A 26,720-nucleotide genomic window follows, 5' to 3' on the forward strand; every position below is an offset into this window, starting at 1 on the left:
AGGCCGCCCGCACCCCCTCCCACGGGCTCCCCGCGCCGGCCGCGTCGCTAACGGAAACCCCCCGTGAGGCGGCCGCGGTTCGCGCTGTCCCCCAGCGGGGCGGGAGGCGTGGGGCGAGGCGATTCGCCCCGGGGCGGGGAAGAAGGGGGCGGGAGGCGGAGGAGGGGGTGGGGGCCCGGAGGTCCCCCCGTCCCCGCGGCGGGGTGGTGTGGCCCGCTCGGAGGGCGGGGGGCGGCGCAGCGCTCGCTGCTCGCCGCTAAACGCGCCCGGCGCGGGGAGGCGGTGGCCGGACTGGAGTGGCTCAGCGTGGAGCATGGCAGCGATCGGAGCCGCTTCTCGTGTCTCGTCGGCTCCTCTCGGTCGTCGGGAACTTTTTCCAGCGGTCGGTGCCTCCCCGCGGTGGTGGCGGCGGCGCCGGCGCCGGGTGGGCTCGGCGCTGCCCCCGGGGCTGGGGCTGCTGGGACTGGTGTTCTCCCGCTTCTGCTGCAGTAAGTGCAACTTTTTCCTCCCCGCGGTCGGGAAGCGGGGGGGGGGCGGAGGAGGAGGAGCAGGAGCGGGGAAACCCGAGCCGCGCCGGGGTCGGGGGCTGCGAGAGAGTTGGGGGAAACTTCGTGCGGGAGCCCGGGCGGAGCGAGGCGGAGCGGCCGCTGGGCCCCGCCGGCGGTGCGGGGACCGTTACTCGCGCGGGCCGCGGCCTCCCGCCGGCTGTCCGCAGTCTCCCTGCGGCGGGGTTGGCTCCGCGGCGGCGCTGCCCCGGGCGCGGCGGGGAAGTTTGTGCGCCGCCGCTCGGAGCGGCGGTTCCCGTCCCGGTGCGTTCCCCGCTGCCTGCGGGCAGTGCTGGTCATCCTGCGGGCAGGGCGGGAGCTCCGGTGTCCGCGGGGCCGTGTCGGGGTGCCCTCTCGTCTCCCCACGCTGCCGGTTTGTACCGCTTTCCCTTGAATGAGGGTGAAGCCGGTTGTGGTGTTAGGTGGTTTCTGGCCTCTCTGGATGCGTGCAGCCCGCAGTTGGAGTCGGCGATCCCCTCAGCTCCGGATATCCCGTGTGCGTACTGCAGCTCAGCCCCTCCGGGCAGGTGCCGCGGAGCCCTCCCCGGTGCCCTCCCGCCCTGCGGGCACTGAGGAAGTTGGGAACTAAATCACGGCGCGGTTACTCCTTTATTGCATGGGAGCCCGTGTGCGCGGTGTGCTTTTATGGCAGTGGGAGCGGCGGGGCCGCTTTTTTTTCTTCTCCTTCAAAAGCACATTGCGAACCGTCATTCTGCCGTTGTATTCCCAACGCGGCAATGAGTAGTTGGCAAGGATATTTTATTATAGGATGTGCCGCGTCCTTCTCCTCTTGAAGGAAAGAGGAACAAGTTAGGAAGAAGCCTCTGGAGGTTGGTGTGATAAAAATACTGCGAGCAGCCTGCAAGCCGTGCCACCATAAAGCGGCTGTGGAGGAACTGAGAAATGCTTTTGCAGGGAGGGAGTTGGGGCAGTGCTGCTGCGAGATGGTGCTCTCGCATGGAATAGTCTCCCCCCTCTGGCAATGGTGTAGCTTTCCGAAAAGATGATTATTACTAATTTAAGCTTAAAACCATGTGTTTGCTGAAAGAAAAAACTGTAGAAATTACATGTGTAATCTGTGTCCCTAAAGAAAGGCGGCTGTGGGAAAGACAGAAGGGTGGGTCTCAGTGTACTGTGGGTTGATTTCAGTGGAAGAAAAGCAGTTCACTAGTGCTTCTGGCTTCGACAGTGAGCCTGTGGCCGTTACAGTTTGTTGAGACTTAATGTGCTTGCATGCATTTCTGTTGAGTTGAATAACAACTGCAATGCTTCATCACAGCACAGGACTTCTGCATGGGTAGGAGGCTGCTTAGGCAGAGATCACTGGGATGCTTCCTTAGAGATTAAATGCTTGTTAGGGAAGTATTCTAAAAGTTGAAGTGCTTACGCGGGAATTTTTCTTGTGTTGCACACAGTGAATATGTCTTGGCTGCGGAATTAAGTGTCTGTATCGATGTCTTTCTAATTTTTTTTTAACGGTTCATGAGCTATTGTACCATGCTGCTGCTAAAGTAACTGAAACAAGATGTGCTGCCCTTACGCTGTGTTTTCTGGAGCTACTTGGCTGAATGGTTTAAGAAGTGCTATAGACCTAACTGCTTCCGCTTTGAAGTGTCTTCAGCAGTTAAATGTTCCACATATAAGACTTTAGTGCACTTGATCAGTAGCAGACACTTGTATTAGTACTTGCCTGTATTTGTTGCAAATTGAGTTCTATATTAATAAGGTGCCACATCTCAAAACTCTAAGATTTGAAGACTTAGCTTTTGTGGAGTTGGCAAATGTCTTGCACTAGCACATTGCTTTTTCACTTTCTTGGGTTTGTTAAGGTTGGGAAAGACCACCAAGATCATCTACTCCAACCAGCAGCTCATCACCACCTGTTGGGGTGACTTGTGCTGCTTTAAGGTGAGAAAGTTGTAGTTGCTGACTTGACATAACCTTGCCAAACTAATCATGCATGTAAAAATGTGAAGATAGCTGTAACAATGAAGTTCAGAGCTGTGTCATGTGACAAGCTTACTATTTTAGTCTTAAAGAGTGTAAATGAGATGTCAGTCCTCCCAGGTTGCTTTTGGCAAATGTGAACTTGACCAATAACACTTCAGAACATCTGTCAAAAGTTGGAATGTTCTCTTGAAATAATGCTCTTGAAGCACAGGGTTTTGAAGAGTGATCTATGGGCAGCAGGGGAAATTTTGAAGTACAAGCGACTCATGGACTGTGAGGTCAGGAGCAGGGGAAAGCAGGTTTTGGTCAGTATCTTATTGTGTAGGTATCTTTTTTCCTGCCCCTGAAATTTCCCCTAGTAACTTTCATTATCTCCCAAACTGTCACAGGTAAATATGTAGGGAAAAATGTCTACATAGCAAATGTAGCTTTTGAGAATGCTCATGTCATCTCATGTGAGTAGATTTTAAGTGTGATCAGATGTTGACAGAATCTGAAGCTGTTGATTACATTCAGTCGCTGTTCTTCCTTCTTGTTGGTCAGTGCTGTTAGTACCTGCAAAAGGCAGAATTGGAAAGAGCACTACCAAAAAACCCTAGCAGAAATCTCCAGTATAAAACTAAATTTTTATGAAATTGCTTTGACTGACAGCTAGAAGTGATGATTTGATCTGTAATTCCTTGGAGAAATATTGCCCCACAAATAATCAAATAGGAAGGAAAGGAGAGAATGTGTGTGGAATCTGAAACAACTTCTGGATTTTTGATTACAGATAGACCTGCATTAGTAAATACTGCTTTTTCAGTAAAGTGTTGAGGTGAGTTCGAAAAAACAAGGAAATGCCTTTTATGTACAGCAAGGGAAAAGTACAATGTAGTGGCTTAGAAATTCATGTCAGAATGTGCTTTTTTTTTTTTGAAGATAATGGGGAGAAGTGTTTTTAAAAAGATTTTAGTAGAACCAATAGGATAATGTTAAAAGAGGAGTAAGGATAGTGTACAAGGGATTAGAATAGTTGCGGTTGTGGTCAATTATGCGGTAGGCATGGAGGTGTGAAACTCGTGTGTGAGGAAACAGAGCAACAACTGCACAGGAGGAAGTAACTAACCTCAAGCAGGGAGAGAGTTAAATCTAGATTGTTCAGAATCAGCCAGGGTGAAACCAGAGGTTTGTCCGACTCCTGCCTGGGGAGAACTCTAATATGCAGTGTACGGTTTTGGAATGGTTCTGAGCTCTGTTTTGTTTCAGTAGGTTTGTTATTGAAGAGCACTATTACAGTGTGGTAATTATCCTGTATTTCTTTGTACGTAAGTTTAACTACATGCAGATGCTAACATCTTAATAGAATATATCATATTGACTTATTCTTGACTGCCATTTCAATTTTGGAAGATTTTGTATTTGTAACATTGCATGGAAGTAGTGTCTGAGTTGTTCCACCTGAAAAAAGTGATTACAAAATTTGTATGGACAGGGTGAAAGCAAGTGGTAAGCCTTATACCTATCAGTGTCAGTGCAGTCATGAATTTTGGGATGAACAAAAAGTAAGGGTACCAAGTAGCATTTTGACTTCTGATGTGCAAGAACTCTCCTAAGCATGTCAAAGTGCAATTTAATGTTACTTTGAGGTGTTAAGGTCTGAACACTGAGTACTATAAAAGTATCATCATGATTGTTTAACCATTTAATATCGACACATTTCTTGATCTAAACAATGTCTTCCTCTTTGTTGCCTCCTTAAATAACTTAATCTTATGTCATGGAATATGAAGATCTTATGTTGAACAGAAGAGAATTCTAGCAGGACTTCTTTCTTGTAAGACTAAGCAACCTTTTCAGAAATGGTCAGGTTTAGGTTGTTCTTTCCTGCCCCTTTATGCAGTATTGCGCACAGGGTGATACTGGGGAAACAGGACAGTTCTGTTACAGGAGAAGCGAAGTCTGTTGCCTTTACAAAGCACCTGTACCAGCTGGTTACCTTTTAGGTACTAGTAGCTTTTAAGGTACACAGCATTGCAGATTTAAATGTATCAACTAGGAAGAGGGCATGGGGGTATGCTATTTCAGTAAGCAGTGTGTGAGGCTAATGAGGAGATGTTCTTAGAGCCTGCTGAGAAGTTGAAAGCTCTAGATTTTCAATTTTGAATGCTGAGTCACAATTTTTGAAATGAAATCCACAGTGAATGGAAGTAAGGCAGCTGAAATACTTGGTATACAAATTGGAAAAAGTTAGTCTTGCTAAGTGACAACTACTTGCTGTGCTCCAAGTAAATGTTGGTGAGGTTTCTTTGAGTTGATTTGATTATTTGTTGAATAGCAGTAGACCTCAAAAGTATTACTTTCCATCCTATATTACACTGTATTGTTGCTATAGAGTTGGTCTTGGCCAGCTGTCTTGCAATAGAAGGCAGCCTTTGTTTTTTTCCTATGTGCAAACCAGATTTTCTACTGGAATCTATGACTACAGACTGAGTAGATAAATCTACAATGAGCTGAGAGCCCATATTGGTCCCCATATTTAAAAGGGAATAATAAAAAGGATTTTACCAACTTTTTACAAGGGTAGACAGTCATAGGACAAGGGGGAATGGTTTTAAGCTCAAAGAGGGAAGGTTTAGATTGGATGTCAGGGGGAAGTTCTTAGAGAGAGAGTGGTGAGGGACTGGAACAATCTGCCCAGAGAGGCTGTGGATGCTCCATCCCTGGAGGTGTTCAAGGCCAGGTTGGATGGGGCCCTGGGCAGCCTGGTCTAGTACCAAATCTGCAGGTTGGTAGCCCTGCCTGTGGCAGGGGGGTTGGAACTTGGTGATCCTTGGGGTCCGTTCTGACCCAAGCCATTCTGTGATAGGTCACATTGTGTGCTTGTGCTGTAGTCCTGGTTTGTTACACCTTAAAGAAGAGGAGCTCTATAACAGATTCCTTCTTGCTAGTACTGTTTGTAATCTGATTTCTGGTTTCCAGCTTTGAATGGCTGTGTTGTGTTAAAGACTGTTTAAATGCTTTCTTTCCTGATGACCGCTAAATTTTGTGGTATATGGATACTGATATAGAATTTATCCTAAGGAATTTCCTTAGGGCTTTATAAGTGGTGCGAACTGGCCAGATTTTCTTAGTTACAGTTGAAAAGTAGCTGTAAGTGCAATTAATTAGTTACTTTTATTTTGCTTTGTCACGTGTTACAAGGTTTTGTTCTTCTTGTGTGAATGGGGGAATGTATGGGGTTATCTGTATAAGCAACCTGTCTAAAATCAGTTTAATATGCTTATTTAGAGAGCAGTGGCATTCAGTGCCTCAGAGGCCATAACCAGGAATATACTTTATTGAGTGGATGGTGAGTTACTGGATTAGGCATGAGAGAGGTTGATCAAACTTCTGTTAGAGGTAGAGGGATTGAAAACACTCTTCCTGTTTCCTGGTTAGAAGGAGAAGGATTGAGTTGGAAAGAGTATTATATAAGTCTAGGGAAAAAATTCCAAGAAGTGTTAAGGGAAAGATAGGAAAAGCTGAATGTAGACAAAATAGAGGGAGTTCAATGAGAATAAGTTAAACAGCAAATTATGTAGTAATAGGCAGCATCAGGAAAACAGTTGTTCCCAGACTGTAAAGGAAGGAAGGAGAGATGAAAATGTTCTTAGCAAAGAGCTTGTGTTCCTCCCTTGGATGTGGAGGGCAAGAAGTGCAGGTGTGGAACAGCAGATAACTGTGTGCTGCAGGCATGCATAAGTCAGGCTTCTAGGGAGCTCGTGGATGGCAGCTACCTTGGTTTTGGAAAAGCTAGGCCCATGATTGCTGCTGCATGACTTAGTGCATGGTCTTAAGGTAAAGTACTTCAAGGCATAGCCCAATAACTTCCAAGTCAAGTTAAAACAAACAACTTCCTGAAGCATCAAATAGATAAATACTTCGTTATTTTTCTCCATCTTATTCTTTTTAGTTAATTAGCGTTTAGACTTCGGACTGTTTGAAATGGGAACTGATAAAAAAGTTTGTCAAGTTTGAGTTACTAGTAGAATAAAAAATAGCAGGAACAATAAAGTACTTCTTAAGTGCTGCTGTCTTCTATCCAGCTCCCAGTGTTTTCCCAAGTGTGGGAAACCAATCCAGTAAAGTTTTACATCTGGACATTAGCAAGAAGGTCACTATTGGTTTCAGTACTGGAAATAACAAGCTTTCAGACTCTCCTCTTTAATCACTACTGCTTTCTCCAGTATTTTTGTCTTTTCCGCTTTCTCAAGTAGTATATGGAAGTAAAATAAATCTTAGTGTTGTAATACGTACAATAAAATAGCATGTCTTTACCTTCTCAGCACAAAAGCCAGTCAAATGGAGTTTGTCTAGAGTTGACTGAAGTACTAGAATTACTTAGAGCAGCAGATCGCTCTTGCTTATTATTATTTACTGTTTTTCCTGTATCAAATTTTCATTTAAGATATAGATGATCATTTTTACCTTTTCTATGTGTAAGAGCTGTTATTAAAGTGACGCTTCAAGCTTGTCCTCAGTATCTTCCTACAGTTAGTCTGAAGTACTGGTGCTTTCTTTAAGGGGTGCTAGTGCAGTAGCATGTGTAGAATTTGAGGTTATCAAAGTAGCAATTTCTTGCCAAAAGAGTACTTCCTGAAAGGTGAATGAAGGCTAGTCAAACATTGGATGCGCATGCAGATGATAGGAGTTTAACTTAGCTATCTTGATTAACTTCTCAATTACCTGCTGACCTGTTGTCTTCATTGGCCTTGAGTCAGAGCATTACAAATTAGTGTTTGCCTTAATTTTTTTTAATCCTGTTTCTCATGGGTGTTCTTTACCTACTGCTGTTGCTGCTTTACTTTCATTACCAACCAGGTTGCATATGATTAAGATAAAAACTAATTATTGCTGGGACAAGCACGATTATGAACACCCTATTGGATGAATGGATGTTGGAGACAGAACTTAGAAATTGAGGGTATGTTTGAACTAGGTAACTGGCTTTCCTTAGTTTCTCTTCAGTGTATATCACCTGATAGGAGAACAGTCACTCTAAGCAAGAGTAGGTTAAGTGACACCAAATGCAAGAACCTTCTTCATAAAACATTAACTGAGAGAACAGGACTTCTGACTTGAAAGGAAAAAAAAAACTGACCCCAAGTTAATGAGAGTTTCTTAGATGAGAATTCTTGTTTTCTTTAATTTCTGCTACCTCTCCTGTTGGCCCTTGGCACAATAAAATATACTTAATCAACTCTGCTAAGGAGTATTACTAGAGGTTAGTGAAGCAAAGATAGAGTTGTTTAGCTTAATTCCATGTTTCAACATATTTGTAATGGTTCATAATACTTGTACTGTAAAAATGCACCAGACGGTCAGTTTAAGTAGTACTACTTCTGTGCCTCAAACATTCTGATGCATTTCTAATTTCCTAAGATTGTTTCTCTTGAAACAGAAACAATATTATTTCTTCATTAAGGTACTTAAGCGTTTATCAGTAGAGCTAAAGAAAATAAACATGAGAATCTAGCTGTGGACATACTACTAATCATTTCTTAAGAGATTTTTGAACACACACTGTTGGAAGTTCTGGTGTGTTGTCAGAAGCAAGGTAGTGTGGAACAGCCTGCCTCTGGTAGCCAGCACATGCAATAGGACAATTTGTTCAGGATATCATATGTAGTTGACTAAAGTTAGGTGGCATTCTGCTGTGTTTCATCAGTTTGTAGTATCAGAGGTGTAGTCTAAGCATGTGCACGTAGCTTATGTGTAAGACAACTGTCAAGTTCAATGAGTATAAAAGAGGTTTTTGACTCTTGTGAAATGTCTTGTCAGCTGATGTGTCAATGTTTTCACAAACATCTAATAACTTACATTGCCTTCTGACAAATAAGAATTTGGTCTTGTAGAAGAAATTGTGTTGTGTAAGCTTCATGTGGGACTGCATAAAAATACTGCTGAGTGTTGCCTATTTCAAAAAGAGGTGAGGACTGTAGAACCCAATGGAAATGCTAGTGGAAATTCCCATGGCTGATAAATCTTGAAATTTTGATGCTGTGTTTTCAGAGATTTAAGAGGTAAATGAGCTAAACCCATGTAGTTGTAAATAAGATGAAAACTAAGGAAAACAAAGAAAAAGAGTTATGCAGACATCATGATTTGAGACTGGACTGTAAAGAGGTCCTGACCTGATTGCTGCAAGTATATAGGACACAGCATGGGCCAAGGAATAATTAAGTGTTATTTACTGTGATAAGAGGAAGGCTTTCAACGAGACTTATGAAAACATCCTTGTAACCAAACTGCTGGATACCTTATGCATTTTATAGTCCACTTGCCTAAAAGAAATCTGTGTACAACCGATTTTTGGAAAGTTCTGATCATGTACAAAGAAAGTTGATGGCTTCCTTCAGGTATCTGTACTAGGATAGTTTCATTCAAACCAGTAATATGCTTCCATCAAGCAGATTTTCTGGAGGCTCGGGCTGCTTGAGTGGGAGGGTCTGCAGGCAGAAACATCGTGAAATTCAACAAAGGCAAATGTGAAATTCTCTAGGGGAGGATGAGTTGATGCAGCAGCAGAAGTGTGGTGTTAACTGGCAGAAAAGCAGCTTTCTAGAAAAGAGCCTGGGGTCCTTGTAGGTTAGCAGTATGTGTTTGTGATGTAAAAGGTGAAGAGCATACTGGACACAGCCAGTCAGTTGAAAAGAGTAATTATTCCCTACTGTTCCAAGCTTCTGAAACTGTACTTGAAGTACTTCTGTGCTCCAAGGTACAAGGTAGGTGCTGATGCCTCTGTGGAGGTCCACTGAGATAAGGAGACCGCAGTGCATTGCATATGAAAGGAGACTAAAAGTGAGGGTTTTCAACCTTCCAAGAAGTCTAAAAGTATGTGGTGGAAGGAAATAACTGCTGGCTGCAGTGATGTAACAGGAGTGACAGGAAAAAAGGCTTTCCTTAGAGGTGCCCGGGGAAATGGTAAGAGGCAACAGACAGTCTACAACAAGAAAAATTCTAATGTGTTAGTGATGTTTTTTTTCCTACAATACAAATGGAACACTGAAACATGTTGTGGATTCTCTGTCCTTGAGGATATTGAGAACCTGACTATGGTATGACACTGAGCAACTTGATCTGACTTCAAAGTTGGCCCTGATTTGAGTTGGGGATAGGGCTGGACAACCTCCAGAAGTCCCTTGCCTTCTAAATGAGCCTCATTTTGTGCATGAGTAGGCAAGAGCCAGTGTAGTGTAGTTGCTAGCCCTTGAAGAAATGTAGAAGTGCTTAGGAGTCTCTTTCGATGTGTGCTTTGGCAGCTAATATAAGGCATTAATGCGCTTGGCTGTCAATAACTTTGGCTTACTATCTGGATGCATATTCTGAATAAAAAGGGTTAACTTCTAGAGTAATTTGCAGTTGAGGGTGGCCTTAAGAGCTTAAAGCCAGCAAGGTAGGGGGCAGCAGGCATTTTTGTAGCTCTGCAGTGTAACTGGTAATTCATCAGAGCTTGTGAACAGAGGAGATCTAGGCGTTACATTTTACAACTTGCTGCTGCTGTGTTCACTTTGTGTTTTGTGATAGGATTGCGGTTGTTAACTGTTGGCAGATAACACTGCATCTTTATAAGTAGGTAGAAATGCAGAGTTGATGCTTAGCTGTCTTCCTGAACTTGTGATTTACCTACTTAATATAGTACAAAATACAACTTAATTTCTCTTTCCCCAGACCTCAGTTCTTCCTAGACTGTGTAACACCTATTCTTGTCAGTTAATGGGCATGTATAGAAAGGGAAGGACTGGATGAATAGCTTCCCGTTTAAGGGAATTGAGGCTTTCCTGAGGGTTGACAGTCTTGTTCCTGTGTCTAGAAAGCCATTGCATGCCGTATTCCTCACTGTTTTTTTTACATGGTTTTCTAATCTCTGTGTTGAAGGTAGAGTTGTAGGAGTAGGGAATGCTGAGTGCTTAGAACTGTTGCTGTACATTTACCAGAACTCAGTTGCTTCCTTAACGTTAGTTTCACAGTTAAATGCTTGGGTGCTAAATTTAAGAAATTCAGAATTCTTGTTTGTACAGATTTCTCTGCTAGATTATCTTTAAACTTTCTGGAAGTACTGTGTACTCCCTCAACACCAAATTCTGCTGGCATTCTGAGTATTCCACGTCCCTAACTCCATTAGCATTGGACAAGCCTGTCAGCACAGTGGTGACTCAACTGTCCTTTGCAAAAAATGTCAACTGAAAGGCATTGGGATAGCTTTTGTTTACTTGCTTAAGAAAGCTTATTAACTTGCTGGCTGCTAGCTGGGATTTGCCTTGATAGGGATATACCTTGAACTGTGGTTGTAACACTTCTAATCATCAAATGAAAGACATTAAAACTACTTTGTGATTTCATTTTATGCTTGAACTTTATTCTGTGCATCATAATACCCTCGAGTTTTGTGTAAAGGGGCTAGTGTCATTGGAAAGGAAAGGAAGATAATAGATACCAGTTTCTTGCAGGTTTTGAAGGCATCTGCTGACCTGACTTGATCTGAAGTCTTTGAAGACATCACCTCTGGATCCAGGATGTTGTGGAGAGAATGTCTCATCTTTTGACTGTTCATTGCGGATAACTCTGTGGTCACTTATGATTCTTTCAAGGGTAGTAACCCTAAGCACAGAAGGGCCCTAAGTCATAGAGTGACTAAGTTTGGAAGGGACTTTAAGCATCATTTGGTTCTAGCCCCGCTTGCTGTGACCAAGGCTGCCACCCACCAGCTCAGGCTGCGCAGGGCCCCATCCAGTGAATGCCTCCAGGGGTGGGACATCCACAGCTTCTCTGGGCAGCCTGTGCCAGTGTCTTACCACCTTCTGAGTAAAGAATTTTTACCTGACATGTAAACTAAATTTTCCCCTCTTTTGATTTAAGACCATTCCCCCTTGTCCTGTTCCTCTCAGACTGTGTAAAAGATTGGTTCCCTTCCCATTTATAAGCTCCCATTAAGTAGTGGAAATCTGCGGTGAAGTCTTCCAGGAACCTTCTCTTTTCCAAGCTAAACAAACCTAGCTCCCACAACCTTTCTTTGTAGGAGAGGTGCTCCAGCCCTCTGATCATCTTTGTGGCCCTCCTCTAGATCCAAGAGTGACTAAAGAACTCTTTTGGCAAGGGTGAAGGACATGATGTTTTTGTAATCTGAAATGCAAACATGAGGGACAAAAAAATATGTAAGAGGGATGTGATGTGAGAGGCTTCTTTTATTCCCACTTAATTCAGTACAAATGAGGACCCCATCCCTACTGTGTAAGTGCAAGTGCATCTGCTGTGGAAAGCAAACAGGCTGAATACCAGGTCTATGCCAAAAGAACGATATGGCTCTCCAGAGACCATCTAGGAGATGACTGGGATGTGCTAAAGACAGTTTGGTGGTGTGGGCTACTGTGGGCTGACTAGAGAAGGTAGCTGTACTCTACTATGCACCAACAAAGAACTGATTCTAAGCGAGTGGCAGACTGCAGTGATTTTTTGAGAATGAAGTTTGAAATACTGTTAAGAGTGGAAGGGACTGGTAATCCTGGGCTGTACAAGAGAAGATTTCACATTATTCAGGAATCTGCTTGTAATGGGCAAATTGTGCTGGTGGGCAAATGTGCTGAAGACAGCTGACTGGCTTTCAAGAAAAAAAAAATCCTACAGCTACACAAAGTGTCCACTGCAATGTACAGGAATTTTGTACTGGCATCTGTCAGCCTTATTGGAAGAACAGGGAGCTCATCACTGAAGTTCAGAAGCACAAAGGAAGTCTGCAGAAGGTTGAAGCAGGAAGAGCATAGAGGCAGTATCTGCAAGTATGGGTATGGAGCTAGGAAAGCTCAAGCTCGCTGCAGAGTGAGTAAAAGATGTTAATGGCTGACAGGAAGGGCTGATATAACTATAGTAGCAGCAGAAGAAAAACTGGAGGGGTTGTGTGCTCACTGGTCAGTGGAGCCAGAGACCTAGTGAGGTAGAAGGTGGAAAAAATTGAGGTGTACAGTAGTAGTGGAAATGCTGAGCCACAGCTTGAAGCAGTGATTGAGCACCTGGTGGGAAGGCAGGGCCAGCCCAGGGGAGCTCAGGTGTATGCAATACACCTGAGTGACTGGATGGGGTGGAGCCAGGATGCACACCTTCCCAGATCTCATTTAAGAGTTGGCACTGGAGGCAAGGGTATTTCACTGGAGATCCCTGCCTACCTGAGGCATTCTGAGGGTAAGCAGATTTTTTTTTTCCTTTGTTTCTGTGTCCACGGCTGCTGCGTTTGAGCACATCCTCACTTGTTGTAGCCTGGGACTTTGCTGCTCTGCTGTCATTGCTGTGTTTTCCATTGTGCTACAGCATTACAACAATACTGCTTGCTTTGGTTTTCACTGGTAGGTTCTACCTTTTGGCCTTAGAGTTGCCTGAATCCACTGGCAGAGTCAATGACACGAAGCATTACCTACAGTAGAGAAGGATACTGCTCAAGAGTAGTTAAGCCATTAAACAACATTCTCAAGACCACAGGCCAGAAAAAGATGCTTCTGAGAGTTGGTTTATGTCACTGTTACCTTTGAAGAGTCATAGTGACTTGAGGAGGTTCTTGCCGATGGGGAGGAGAACAAATATCCCTCCCATCTCTTTCTGAAGGCATGATAGGGTATGTTTTCCACAGACTTGTGGGTGATGCTGAATTGGGTGCAGCTGCTATGTGAGAAGACAGGAATATGACTTGAGGGACCTCAGTGTGGTGGAGAAACAGTCTGGGAGCATCATAGACTTCAGCAGTAGCAAGTGCCAAGCTTCACATCTGGGCTAGAATAATTGCATGCAGTAGCACAAGCAGTGGTCCAGGCTGTGCTTAAAGGTAGCCTGGCATGCAAGGCTTTTGGGGTCTTGGGTGTAGCAATAAACTGAGCTTTTATCAGCAGTTTGCCCTTGCAGTGAAGAAAGATGACTCAACAGTCCTGGGCTGTTGAGTGTGACAGTAAGTGAAGGAAAGTGATCCTTTACCTCTACACTGGAGCACTGTGTTAAATTTGGAACTCCTGAGCGCAGTGACAATTCTTGAGGTACTGGAGTGAGTCATGTGGTGGGCCACCATGCTGGTTTGGATGCTGGTTTTGGTAGAGGAGGAGAGCCTGTGAGGGCTGGTCTTGGTCTGTCTGGAGCAGGTGAGGGAGCCCTCGGTGCTGCCTGATGGGAGGGGGTGGCAGAGATGGAGCTAGGCTCCCTTCAGAGGTGCAATGCAAGAAGACAGACACATGTTGGAGTGTGTGAAATTCCAAGTCAGTATAAGGGGAAAAACAGATCTCGAAGGGAGATCAACCATTTTGGGCAGCTGCTCCAGTATCTGAAGAATCTGATTGTGGTAATAGGCAAAACTTGACTGGATGAGACTCTGTGTGTGAAATAACTAAATCAATGTTAGAGGTTGTCTGACTTTTCCGATGAGCAGTGTATTATGAAGAAACCTGCACGTAGGAGTTCTCATGTGTTTGTGGTAAGCTTTAAAAAAAAAAAACTGGCATTTGTAATAGCATTAAATACCTTTTCTGATTAAGGAGCGGAGATGCTTAGACTCTTGAAGGAAATGTTGGGAGGGTATTTTTCTAACCAAACGTTCAGTTAGCAGTTGCTGCTGTTTGATTTTATGGAGAGATTCATATGGTGGAAACTGTAGTGCTGGGTGGTGCTGGTGGGCAGTGGGATTTCATTTATTGCATTTTTTTTGAGTTTTGAATGCCCTTATTCACTTGATATGGGCAACAAGTAGTTACATTTGAATAAAGATGGATTGCGCAGAATTATGGAGGACCTTAAGAAGCAGTGATTGATTAATGAAACAAGCTGGCTAGTGTGGGTAAAAGTTCTGTGATGCAACTGAAGCTGCCTTCATTGAAGGGAGGAGTAAGCTTGCATATATTATGGCCTCCAAGCTACTCATATTCTTCAAAACAAGATCTTGAGAACGTGATGCTCAATTCCTTGAAGTAGTGGCTTTGTGTTATCATTAATAGGGTGTTTGTGGGCAGGACAACCAATATGTTACATGCTTACATTTATATAAATAGGCTATTTGCCTATTCTTCAAATACTATGTTCAGTTGTGCTCCCTTGGTCTTAAAAATAAACAATAACAAAAATAAAACACTGTAGGGTTGAATAGATGTAGATATTGGGAAGAAACTCTTCACGGTGAGGGCGGTGAAACACTGGAACAAGTTGCCCAGAGAGGTTGTGGATGCCCCCTCCTTGGAGGCATTGAAGGCCAGGCTGGATGGGGTTTTGGTGAACCTGGTCGGGAGGGAGGTATCCCTGCCTAGAGCAGGGGGGTTAGAGCTAGGTGATCTTAAAGATCCCTTCCAACCCAAACCATTCTATGAAGTAAGTTCAGGGAAAGATCAAAGGTATGAAAGTGAGCCCCTGTGTTATGCAGGCTAAGACTCTTCAGTTGAGGAAAAGAGGTTTCTTGGGAGAAGAGAGAGGAGGGGAAGGTATACTGTGGTATCAAAGAAATAATGAATGACTTTTGCTTCCTATGCTTCTGTGTGTGACTGCTTTTGGTAATTTTTCCTGGATGAGAGCATAAATGCAGGTTCTCTGTTATAACAAACTAAGCTATTAGGCTACTAGGTTGTGAGGAAGTATACATGTGGAGTGAATGGAAACAATCATAACACAGGACTGCCTTCTTTATCAAATGGTCTAACCATTTTTGCAGCGTTTCTAATGATAATTGGAAGATGAGGCTATGGAGATGGTATCAGTGGTTACCTTTTTAACCTCTATGGGAGTACTCAATAATGTAAGCATTCTTATTTGGCAGTGTATGTAATTCAGGACCTCTCTTGTATTGCCTTCTCTGAGAACAAAAGTGAGTTCTTGTAGTCCTGTCTTGTATTTAATGTTTGAGGTGTTTGAGCGCACTTTGTTTGCTTTCAGGCTCCCTGAGTGGCTAATACTTGTAGTGTTATGTTCAAGGTGAATTTCAGATTCATCCAGACTGATGCTACCCAGAGCTGAGAGTTTACTTTCATGTCAACATGGTCTAGAGTGGCGCTTGCAATTCTTGAAATATAACTACCATACATGTAAACTTGCTGTAACTCTTCTGCTGCTTGTATTTGTTTCGGCTGTCTACTGTTTTAATTTGGCCCCATTAGAATTTGGAGTTTTACCTTGTTTTGTTTTTTTTTTAGGCTGAGAAAGACTTGTTCTGTGTAACTTAATGTGTTTTTTGTCTCTAACATGGTTTGCTGGCAGCCCCACAAAGATGCAGAACAGAGGCACAGCATTCCTTTTGACCTTACTTTGTTAGCATTTCGTTCGTGTTTAAGCTGGATGCCACATAGGAGGACCTCAGGCTTTACCTTCTGATTGGTTTGTCAGGACTGTTAACTCATGTTGTTTTAAAAGTTTGTAAAGATGTAGAAGTATTTAATGAACATGTCCATCAAAGATTTGAGTAGTAATGTGAATGTTTCCCTTGCTTCTTAGTGTTTATACCTAAACACTCTACAGCTGAGATTAAATCAATTTAAAATGTGATTACAAAATATTTCATTCTTGAGCTGCAACTGGAGTACACAACTACAAAGATACTCTTACTAGTGTATTTGAGGGAGCAGGACTAAGGAAGAGATCTTTCCCTCTAATCCTGCTTTTGAGCCTGACTCAATTCCTGGAAAAAGAGTGTTTTGTATTGCTTACTCCTCTTTAAAAGTAGTGGAATTGGAAGTTTCCTCTGTTTTAAACTGAGGTTAGAATGTTTATTGTGGAAGAACTTACAGCTGCCTTGTAGATTGCCTCAGTCATTAGTTTTGTAAACATCTGAATGCTTAGTATCAGGGTAAACACAAGTGTCTTAATTTACAGTATGTTAACATACCCAGAAGATAATAGTACAGGAGTGTGTTAAGCAGACAGTAATGCTAACATGGTTGAAGTTGAAATTCCAGAGGAAGTTTTCAAGTTGCCAAGGCTCTGTAAACAGTATTTATGAGTAGTTGGATTTAAAGCTTTAACCTTATAAAATTGGCTTACTGAGACTGTCCTTGAAAACTCAATTTGAATCAAGTGCTTAACCTTTTTTCAGAACTTAGCTAGTATCTTAGATTGCTTTTAATTTTCTACTGCTTGATACAAAAGGTCTTTGGAGTGTGGTAGAAAGCAGAAAGCAGGGCTGTGGTCTCTGCTGTATGAGGAGTTACACTAACTTCTGTTTCCGCTTTAGATTTGCGTGAAGAAATGAGCATTGTGAAATAAGAATGGTGGCTCAAATGTACACCTTTAACTACGAATGTATAAGTTGGGATATACTATATTAAGCACTATTTAAAATGACTTGGTATGTCACTGGAGTAAAATAGCACTTAGTAATAGGTTACTTTGCTTCCCATGATGGAAAATGTCCATGTGATGGGCAAAATGTTTCACATGTTAGTAAGCCCTAAAGAGGGGTACAAGTGTGTAACTTGCTGATGTGGGGGAAAATGTTAAGTCAAGGACATAAAGTCTGTATATGAGGCAGTTTATACAGTAATAAGTGTTTTTTTGTCCAGTGTTGCATTATCTGGCCTCCTGAAAGGAGGGAATGAAGGAGCTGCTAACACAAGACTCTTGGTAGAATGGTGTGGTGTGTTGTCAGCTCTACTCTAGGAGCAGAAGGTGGAGGTTCAAAGTAGTTACAAATTCTGCAGAACATCCTATGATAATACTTAACTGAGAATTTGTCTCTTGAGCTACAGTTGTCAATTAGATGTGATGTTCCCCTTTTTGTTATAACCCTTGTAAACATACGGGCTGTAGTTCCTTGGGAGTGCTGCTTACATGTTGGAATTAAGACTGGAATTTAGTTTGGGTCCAATTATAGGTAAGTTCTAAATGTTCATTTGTTTTAATCGACACATTTGAAAGTGAAGAATATGGACAGCCACAGTAGTGGAGATACATCAGTGCTGTAGGAGAGATCTAGGAATATGCCATTACACAATTGTTTATGTAGTGTTCATAGTTTCCTTTTGGAATCCAATAAAGTCTACTTCAATTTCCAAAAGTTTGGGCTACCTTGAACACTATTAAAATGAAGGGGCAAAATGATAGCCAGTGAAGGTAGAAAAGGGCAGAGTGAATTTCTTTTGCCTTAACCCAAGACTTCACTACTATGCCAAATTTCCAAGTCTTTGTCTTCTGGTAGGCATTTCCATGCACATTGTACTGTTGTGATCAACACTGAACAAGGTTTAAGAATTGCTCTTCAAAGACAGAAATAACATACCTGTATTTTCTTTTTCTTTTTTTCAGAAAAATATTCAAAAAGAGGAAGGTGAAGTGGGACAGTAAACATAATGGTCATAGAAGCTTACCTCATCTTTCGCTTCTGCTCTTTACCTACCTCCTTGCAAAAAAAAACTTCACTTATGAAGTAGTATACTGCTTCAAGCAAGTGTTGTGACAAAGCAGGTGATCCTGAAAGAGGAATAGGGTTGTGTTAAAATAGTAGCTCATTGGTCTACATTTTTTTTTCCAAAGGACTTGGTTAACAATTTGAAACACAAGCTGATGTTGAAAAATTTTGTGCTGCCTTAGTTCTGATCTTTTCTTGACACAGTATTTTGTGTTCTCTGCTACTGAAGATGTGCAAAGGCTTCTTCCCAGCAATTTAAACATATAATTTTATAAAGCCTCAAGTGGTGATTTCAGGCTTACTTTCTGTAGAGTCCTTAAGTGCTTTGAATCTCTAGCTAAGCAAATCTTAAAGTGCCACCAGAATGTGTGCCTGTGCTATTGTTGCCTCTGTTGTATTGCTACTTGTGATAGACTGAACAGGGTATAACCCAATGCAGAAGGCTGATTCAGGAAAAAACAAGTGACTTTTTCATTATTTTCTAAAGCGAGCTTTCTTAGGTAGCTGATAAACACTGATGCAGTAGGGAAAGGACTAGAAGAATGAAACTACTCTTTCTGATGTTAGCTGAAATTAGACTGACCTCATGATGTTTAGTCTGACCTTGTAACTGTTCTGTGGTAAGTTCTGCTGACCTAGCAACTTGCTGTCACTGAAATGGGATGTCTTTATTGCTCTGCTCTACTCTGATTTTGGTTCTTGTGTAGCTGCTCCATGTGTTAGTGAGTGCTGAAGCAGGACGCATCCTTAACTTTCTGGATAACTTGCAATGTGGGGGAAAAACTATAGATTTTCTGGTCTTGTGTTGTTTGGGTCTCTGTCTTGTGGAGCCATTTGAAAGTTACCACAAAATAAGTGGCTAGGAAGTGGCAAGGTCGTCCATCTTCCCTAATAGTGTCAGACTACTAAGTAGGCCACGGTTCTGTAACAGATAACAAAAAAAGCATTTCTGTAATTAAATGTTTATGACCGTTCCATATAGAAACATCTCTATTTTGTTTATTACTATGAATAACAAAGTTGGACATGTGGAGACTGATCTCTAATTAGTAGCATGAGCACTTCAGTGTATTAAGGTAGCTATATCTTCATGACACTATTGTCTATCTTTTCTTCAACTAATAGGAAGTTTAAGAATTTTCAGTGAACAGCTTCTGTTATCATGGTCAATACTTAATAGCCTCACGTTCTGTGGCTTTTTAAACTTAAAGCAAGTTGTAGATTCTTGGAGCAGCCTAAAACTGGAGAGTTACTGAACCTGATGTAGATCTTAATTTCAAAATTCATTCAAGGTTTTCTTTTATCTTGGCTTAAACATACAGTCACAACTAGCTTATGCAACTTGGTCTGATATGCTTGCAGTACTGTGCCTTGGAATCTGGCCTCAATTTAAATGTGATGCCAAATATGATAGGAAGAATGAAGAGGGATGCTGCAGCTCGTTTGGGAAGGGAGCAGCGTCAGCACTCAGAGGGCCCAAGTGTTCTTCCAGGCAATGTTTTAAGAAGGAGCTTATGCTTTCCATCCCTGCTTCCACAAAGGACTTAAGTCTGTAGTTTTAATTTTGATACTGTGCATCGTGAAACTTCAGTCTGCGGTAGGACAGTCCTGGAGTATTACAAAGTATAGAACCATGAGTAGTAAGGGAATACTGATTTGTAAGTCCTCAAACCTTGTGAAACTGGAGATAAGAGGGACCATAGTAGTTTGAGAAGCTCAGTTGATTGTCAATCCCTGCATGCTTCTTAAGGGTTATCTGTGAAGAAAACTGGGAGGCTTACTAGCATGTTTACGAGTAGAAGGGGAAGCAGGTACTTCAAGTTGTAGATCAGTTATGAGGGGAATCCCAGCTGCTTAAATCCTGTTGGTTTTAGAGACGGTAGTTTTGTACTAGACATGAGGTAGTCTGATCAGCATGGGTCAGATCACTGATCAAAACATCAGTTACTGAGTGGGGGTTAGCTAAAATGAAAATATCTAAAGGTAATGGAGATAGTAATGTCAGACTGCATATGAAACAGTACTGGACAATCTCTAGCTGATCAAAACAAGGTAAACCCTTGATCTGTTCCATGTGTAATCTAAATAGTAGTATGAACAGTCATTAAAGGATGAAGATGGAGGCAAAGGTCTAGCTAGCCAGAGCCTGTCTGACTGATGCAAACGAGGGATTTTCCAACACTTGTACAAGCTGAATGATGCAGTTCAGGTGAAAGATTTGCAGTAACAGCATTGGATGCCATCTCACAGTAAGATACTGAAGTAATTTTTGTAAGCCACCAGTAGAAGTTATCTGGTAGTATCCTCAGTTAGGTGGGTTATGGGGAAACATTATGTGTTCAAATGATGTCCTGGAATGTACAACCTGTCAGTATATATGATGGAGGAAATCAGAAGGGAGATGGAAAAATAACTGCTGAAAGAAAAGAAAACTTAACTGCAACAGCTTTGAACATTAAGAAAAAATATAGTAATACTTTAAGCTTAGAGTTCACAAATCAAGATCTCAGATTGAATACAAATTGTTTCCTTCAAGGATGGTGGTTGAGAATGATGGTAAGCAAGGACTCCAGCATTTTAAGCGTGCAAGCAAAGAAAGTCATTTCTTTCTAAGTTTTGAAAGAATAGCTAGACTTCATTAAAATGCTGTGTCCTGTGTGTGTGTATCTTGGATTAATTAAGGAGATTAAAAAAAAAATGTGGTCTTAAAGTGACTTGTGCATTATAAGCTTCTAAAACTGTATTTTGGAGTAGACGTGACTGTTACTTGCTATTTAGCTACAGTCTTTGAGCAAAACAAATTCTTGAATGGAAGTATTTGTGTCAGAGGAAATCCCAACCTTAAGTAAAGAACTTTGGAGTCATGGAGAGCCTTGAATGTCAACATAGTAATTAACTTGCTGGTTTGAACTGTTACCTTGATTGTTAAGCAACCAAAAAAAGTTAAAGAATGATAACCAGGGATACGTATGCAAATAGGTGATGTGGTTGTTTTCACCTGGTTTAGGGAGGACAAAGTAGGCTTACAGATACGGAAGAGGATGATTCTGAGAACTATCAAAGTAATTAAAAAAAAAATAGTGATTTCTTGGTCTAGGAGAAACTGGAACAGAATGCTTGTCAATTCTAATAACTTTAACAAGTAATTGCTTACATTACCTCTATGTGATCTGTTTGGGAGGCAGCCTACTGGTTTATTTAACAAGCTTTGTAGCCACCCTCAGCATTACATCAAAATATCAAGTGATGTGTGTGGGACTAGGATGCCATACTTCAGAATCTTTTCAGATGACTTCAATAAACTATCTTCAATATTCGTAGTCTGTTTTAGTCTGTGTTCTGTAAACAGCTAAGGTGAACAATAAGAGCTGCTGGTAACTTTAAGTGCTCTTTGACAGTAACTTGGATGTGTGACTGTCTTTAAATTAGTTTAGAACAGGTGGTTTCAGTAAGAGTCAGGGTTTCTTGCATGGAAATGCTTGAGGCAGTGGTAAGTCTGAGTTTCTGCAGTTAACACAAGTTGCCTGTCAGTAGGCAGTAGAAACTCTTCACCAAACAAAATTCAGACTTACTTAGTTGCTTTGATTAATTTAACTGGACATGCTAATTTCATTTAATTTGTGTTCAGCTAAGAGGAGCTAAACATGCCATGCATCAGAACATGATCTTAAAAGAGTAGGTAGGGAAATACTGTTGGCAAGGAATTTAGGATCCTGAGCAGTCATGAAAACATTTAGTGACAGTGGATGTGGACCAGAACCTTGAGGTTCTGAAATACAAGAATAGAATCTGTGTGATTCTTATCCACTATTACTTGTTTTTTAGTACTGAGAATTAAACTAGTGTGCACGCAATCATCAATGGATCATTACTACTTTAGGGAACCATGTAGGAAATGACTTAAAGTTAAGTCCACATGACGAAGACCTTTTTCTTCATCTGTAGTTATGTCTGGAAAAGTTTTGCTTGGTATACTATAATGTTTCCAAACCTCAATGGTATCTAAAAGCTTCTGTCAGAGTTACAATTTTTGGCAATTAATGAAAATTACCGTTGCTTGAAATATGGAGCTGACTATATCTGGTATCTTTCTCATGATGAAATAACTGAAGTCTGGTTTTCCTACATGAATTATTTTGTTGGGAGTAAAGAATCTCATAACTTCCGTTTCATGTTCTGCTCAGACCCAGCATTCAAACACTAACAAGACAACTTAAATGAAAAACACTTTTTTAAAAGGTGGTTGCACTGAAAGTTTTGAGTCTGTATGCTTTGTTCCATATAGGTTTACTAGATATGTTCCTAAAATCATGCATTGGCTGTTAGGTCTTGGATGACTTGTTTATAATGATGAACCTTGTGTTACGAGCAAAGAGAGCCTGCTGGCCTCACTGATACTCAGTATTCTCAGTCATGAAAACATGGGGTGTGTCCAAAGTAAATGCATGTAGACTCTTGAGGGTAGGATGGTTGATTGCAATTTAAGTGAGAGACAACCTACAATGAAAGTAGAATATTGTGTTGTTTGATAAGGCACATGGAAGTACACAGAGAAGTTTTGTACTGGATTACACTTGAGCAGTATATGATAGAATCTGGGAAAGAAGAAAAATCATCCTTATGTGAAATCTCTAGACCAGTCTTAATAGAAACACTGGATTAGTATAGGTGAGTTGGTCTTGTATTTGGAGTTAAAATGTGTCAAAAGACAAAATAAATGCGTAAAAATGGGGGTGATGTTCTGTTGGCTCTTTTACTGAAGCAGGTAAATGAAGAACAAAGTGTAACTGATGAATGTTCTGTAGCTGGAGGTCTATTTGAAGTCTCTTCCTGAAAGCCTGTAAATCTTGAGAGCAGCAACAACAAAATTTCACTGCTGAAAATATCCATGCGATCAATATAAGAAGTGACACAGTGTTCTCAGTGCACAAATGAGCTGTTAGAAGTATTGGTAGTAAAAAAAAAAGGTTCCTTTCCACAACTCCAAAAAAGAAGTAATGCTTAGTTGAGTGCTACTGTATAATACACATTTTCTTAATGAGCCATGGTCATCTTTATGTAGGTAATGCCCCTAATTATTGGAAGTAGACTTAACAAAAAAAAAATCGTGGTAAAACAACAAAAAATCCTAACCCAATTTAAAAGGAGACAAGGAAGTTTGTCTGCTATTAAGTAGAATGAGTCTCCTTTTTTAACCTTGCCAGAAGTTTAAACAGCGTTTGTAGAAGTTTTCTTCAAATGCTTTTCTGTACTAGTTTGCAGTTAATAAAATGATCAGCAGTATTAATGTTCAGTGCAGGTTAAGACTCAGTGCAAACTAGAACATTCTGAATAGATGATTTCTGAACAAAAATATTTTCTTACATAAGTGGAAGTACAGAGTATGTGTGCTCTGAAATGCATTAGTTGATATTTTGAGATAGAAGTAAAGCTCACATTTTATTTCTGAAATCTACATAAGGTAAAATAGTTATCTTTCAGAATTATCTTTCACTTTCTAATATTTGCCATATGCTTAAATGTAGTAATAAGAGATGAAGATTTGAAGAAATCTGTTTCAGTTAAGTGTTCACATAGACATTGTGAGAGGGCAGAAATCTCAGTGATGTGTGCTGATTACAAAGGTGTGAAAAGGGTGAAGAAAACATTGGTTACTTGTAGATTAGGCATATTAAATATCCTCTATTTGAAAGTTGCTTTATTGCTGTTTTGAAACTTCTGACTACTTTTCCACTTACCCTCCTTTCCCAGTGACTGGCCTATCAGCCATCTTGGTTTCTAGATCTGTTTTAGTTTGATTTATTTGTGCTACTTAATGTTTCATAGAATTCCTGAATAATGCCAATAGTATAATGAAAGAAATCTTTATCTGAATCTTTTATTCACTAATTTAAATGATTTCATTGATTTAGCTATGATTTGAGTACTGAAAAAACAGTTGTTGGGAAATAGTAACCTTCCAACGATGGATTCACAGACAGATGTATAGGCAAGTTTTCCTGAGACAAGATTTCTATTTTATGGAGGCTTGTTGACCAAAATGGTGGTTACTGTATCCATTTGAATGACTTTGCGTGAGAGAATTGGGCAAATTTGAACTGTTACTGAGAAAGTTAATCATGGAACAAGATGTAGTCCAATTATGATTTTTCTTTTTGGATATTGAAGTTGTTGGAGCATCTGTTCAGCAAAAGAAGTTTGAACCTGTGGTTTAGTGAACTTTGTGGTTAAAAACTGCATTGTCTGGTGGGTTTTGTGAAAGGAGGTAATGTGTGATGCTGAGTTCCAAGTGCTGTTGCTACTCTGGAAAGTACTGTAGGTCTTAAACAAAAAAATCTACTATGAAGACATCACCACAGTGCAGCAGAAAAATTGCATTTGTATGATGCTTGTTTTTACTGGGGACTAGCATATTGAATCTAAAATGGAACTCTGAGGTTTATCATTGGAGTAGTTTGTGGTTGGGGTTTAGATTGTTGTTTTGTTTTAACTATCTTTAGGTATCTTAAGTGACAGAAGGCTTAACTTACGCCTTTCTTGTTAGGTGGTCTTCAGTTATTTCTGCTTTCTTAGGGTAAATTTGATCACTTCATTAGTGTTAACCTGATGCTCTAGATGAGTAATCAAACTGCAAAAATACCATGTCAGAACATTTTCCAGTAAACATGAATACATACAATGCTTATAACTAGTTAACTTCCCGAAAGATTGGTAAACTAGTTAGTGATCTTCAGGTCACCTTTATACAGTGCTGCATTTTGATGTTAGTGTTCTCAGAAGTATGGGTGATCTATATCTAGCTTGGTTTCTGCTTGAGGCAAACTTTTGTAAGTTCAAGCTGTGTTTCCGTATGGCTGTGGATCATGTAAAAGAGTGTGGTTTCTCAGAGGAAAGGAGGACTTCTCTTTGTAAAAGGCAAGCTAAATGATGAAGAAGGGTTAATGTGAAGGCTTAGACCTTCCTGTGTACCAACTAATATTTGCTTTTTTTTTTTAGGTGCCTTAGCTGGACCAGTTGTTGATCCACATGTGACAGCAGTTTGGGGGAAGAAGGTTGCACTGAAATGCATAATCGATGTAAATGAAACAATAACACAGGTTTCGTGGGAGAAGATCCATGGTAAAATTTCAGAGACTATTGCTGTTCATCATCCTGAATATGGAATTTCTATTCAAGAAAAATACCAAGGAAGAGTGTCATTTAAAAACTACTCACTTACTGATGCAACAATCATCCTAAGAAATGTAAGCTTTTCTGATGCAGGTGAATATATCTGCAAGGCAGTTACGTTCCCTCTTGGAAATTCACAGTCATCAACAACTGTAACAGTATTAGGTAAGTAAACTTAAGGAAAGGAATTGAAATTAGTAGACCCAATTTGTTACTGAAATTCTGCCAACTTATTAATATATTGCGTTTTCCTTTTAACCCAATTGCTTTGCAAAAATCTATTCACTTGTTTTTTTCCAAGCATTTTGATATTATTACTATCTTCATTGAGGAGATGTCTTTATTGCCATGCTTCTTTTAGAATTTATATTTTGATTGTCCTGATACCTAGATCCCTTATAGGTATGTTGCTAATCCAGATATTTGGACAATGCTTTTTAGAATTTAGACCTGGAGGCAGCACTGAGTCTAGGGACCTGTGTGTGTGCTTGCTGAGAAGCTGCTGAAGACAGTGTTAGTCTTCATTCCCTTCTAGGTTTTCTGTTAGTATGGTAAGTTAATGACATCACTTGGGGTTTGTAATATTAATTGTTGCCTGTGTGAAATGGAACTGTTCAGGCTATTTCTGGGAATTTAAGCCCTTGGGTAGTTATGGGTACATCTAATGTGAAGCTTGTAAATAACTAAGTAATTTTGTCTACCTTGTTGAGAGTTCTGTATTGTTGTGTCAGTGTTCTGTTGGAAGGACCAGTACTGAATACCAGGTTAACTTAGGTAGCTGTGCAATATGAAGTAAAACAATTTCTTTGGCCTAATGACTTAACTGTTTCTCATAAGATTTTTATCTTGTAACAATCAAATTATTTATATGTCCATTGCAAGTAGTCAAGTGGTCTTTTGTTCAGCAGGGCTGACCTTCAGTGACTCTTTCTGTAAATAAATTTTGGTTTTTAGGATATTCTTGGTTGCAGATGTCTTCTGAAATAGTAGAACACCGTATGAAATAAATCAGATGGATGTAACGTAGTATGTAAACTGACTTCCACCACAAGGTGGGGCAAAATAGATGCATGAAAGCAAGTGACTTAATCCAATTTTATACCATTAACTTCTTTAGGGAAGCTTTGTTTGATACAAAGTCTTATGATTCTTTCCTGCCTCTATTTCATCTGTGTTACAGTTTTGTCCATGATGAGCTGTTACGTCCATGGCTACTTAAGCAATCTCAGCTTCAGGGTTCATTTCTATCACTACTCACTGGAAGGTTCTTATTGCTATCCCTTCTCTTCTGTTTAGTCCCCCTTTGTTGGCTTTCTTTTTTTCTTGCACCTTACTAGTTGCTGTCTATTTTTGCCACTTTGGATCCTGTGGTTTTTGAAGTGTGAGGAGTCCCCGCAACTTGGAAAGCAAATGTATGGCGTGTGCTCATTGTTCTGAAAAATCATTGATCTGAAAATGTAGGACTGCAGTGTGCTTGATAAGTTATATGTAACAACGTTTGTTAGGATAGATGAAGTATAGTGGTCTTGATCATGGCTTTTTTTCTTAATGATGTAGATAGCTGCTGATAGTTGTAAGCCTGTCAGTGGCATGGTGTCAGCCTCTGAACTTCAAAACCTCAACCAGTTCTTTGCCAAGATGGATCTCATGCTGATAGAAGTTAGTAACAAATACTCATATTT

At 40.8% G+C, this 26,720-nt stretch overlaps 1 protein-coding gene across 1 annotated transcript in view; it reads left to right on the forward strand.

Annotated features, from left to right (window-relative positions):
* Nucleotides 149–26,720, forward strand: part of NECTIN3 (nectin cell adhesion molecule 3) — a 68,040-nt gene continuing 41,468 nt past the window's right edge. The window contains exons 1-2 of the mRNA XM_021401047.1: nucleotides 149–488; nucleotides 24,865–25,203. Coding sequence (XP_021256722.1) covers nucleotides 314–488; nucleotides 24,865–25,203 — 514 coding nt within the window. The 5' untranslated portion in view covers nucleotides 149–313. The remainder of the gene's footprint in view (nucleotides 489–24,864; nucleotides 25,204–26,720) is intronic.

This window comes from Numida meleagris, chromosome 1 (assembly GCF_002078875.1).
Source record: "Numida meleagris isolate 19003 breed g44 Domestic line chromosome 1, NumMel1.0, whole genome shotgun sequence".
Taxonomy (NCBI): domain Eukaryota; kingdom Metazoa; phylum Chordata; class Aves; order Galliformes; family Numididae; genus Numida; species Numida meleagris.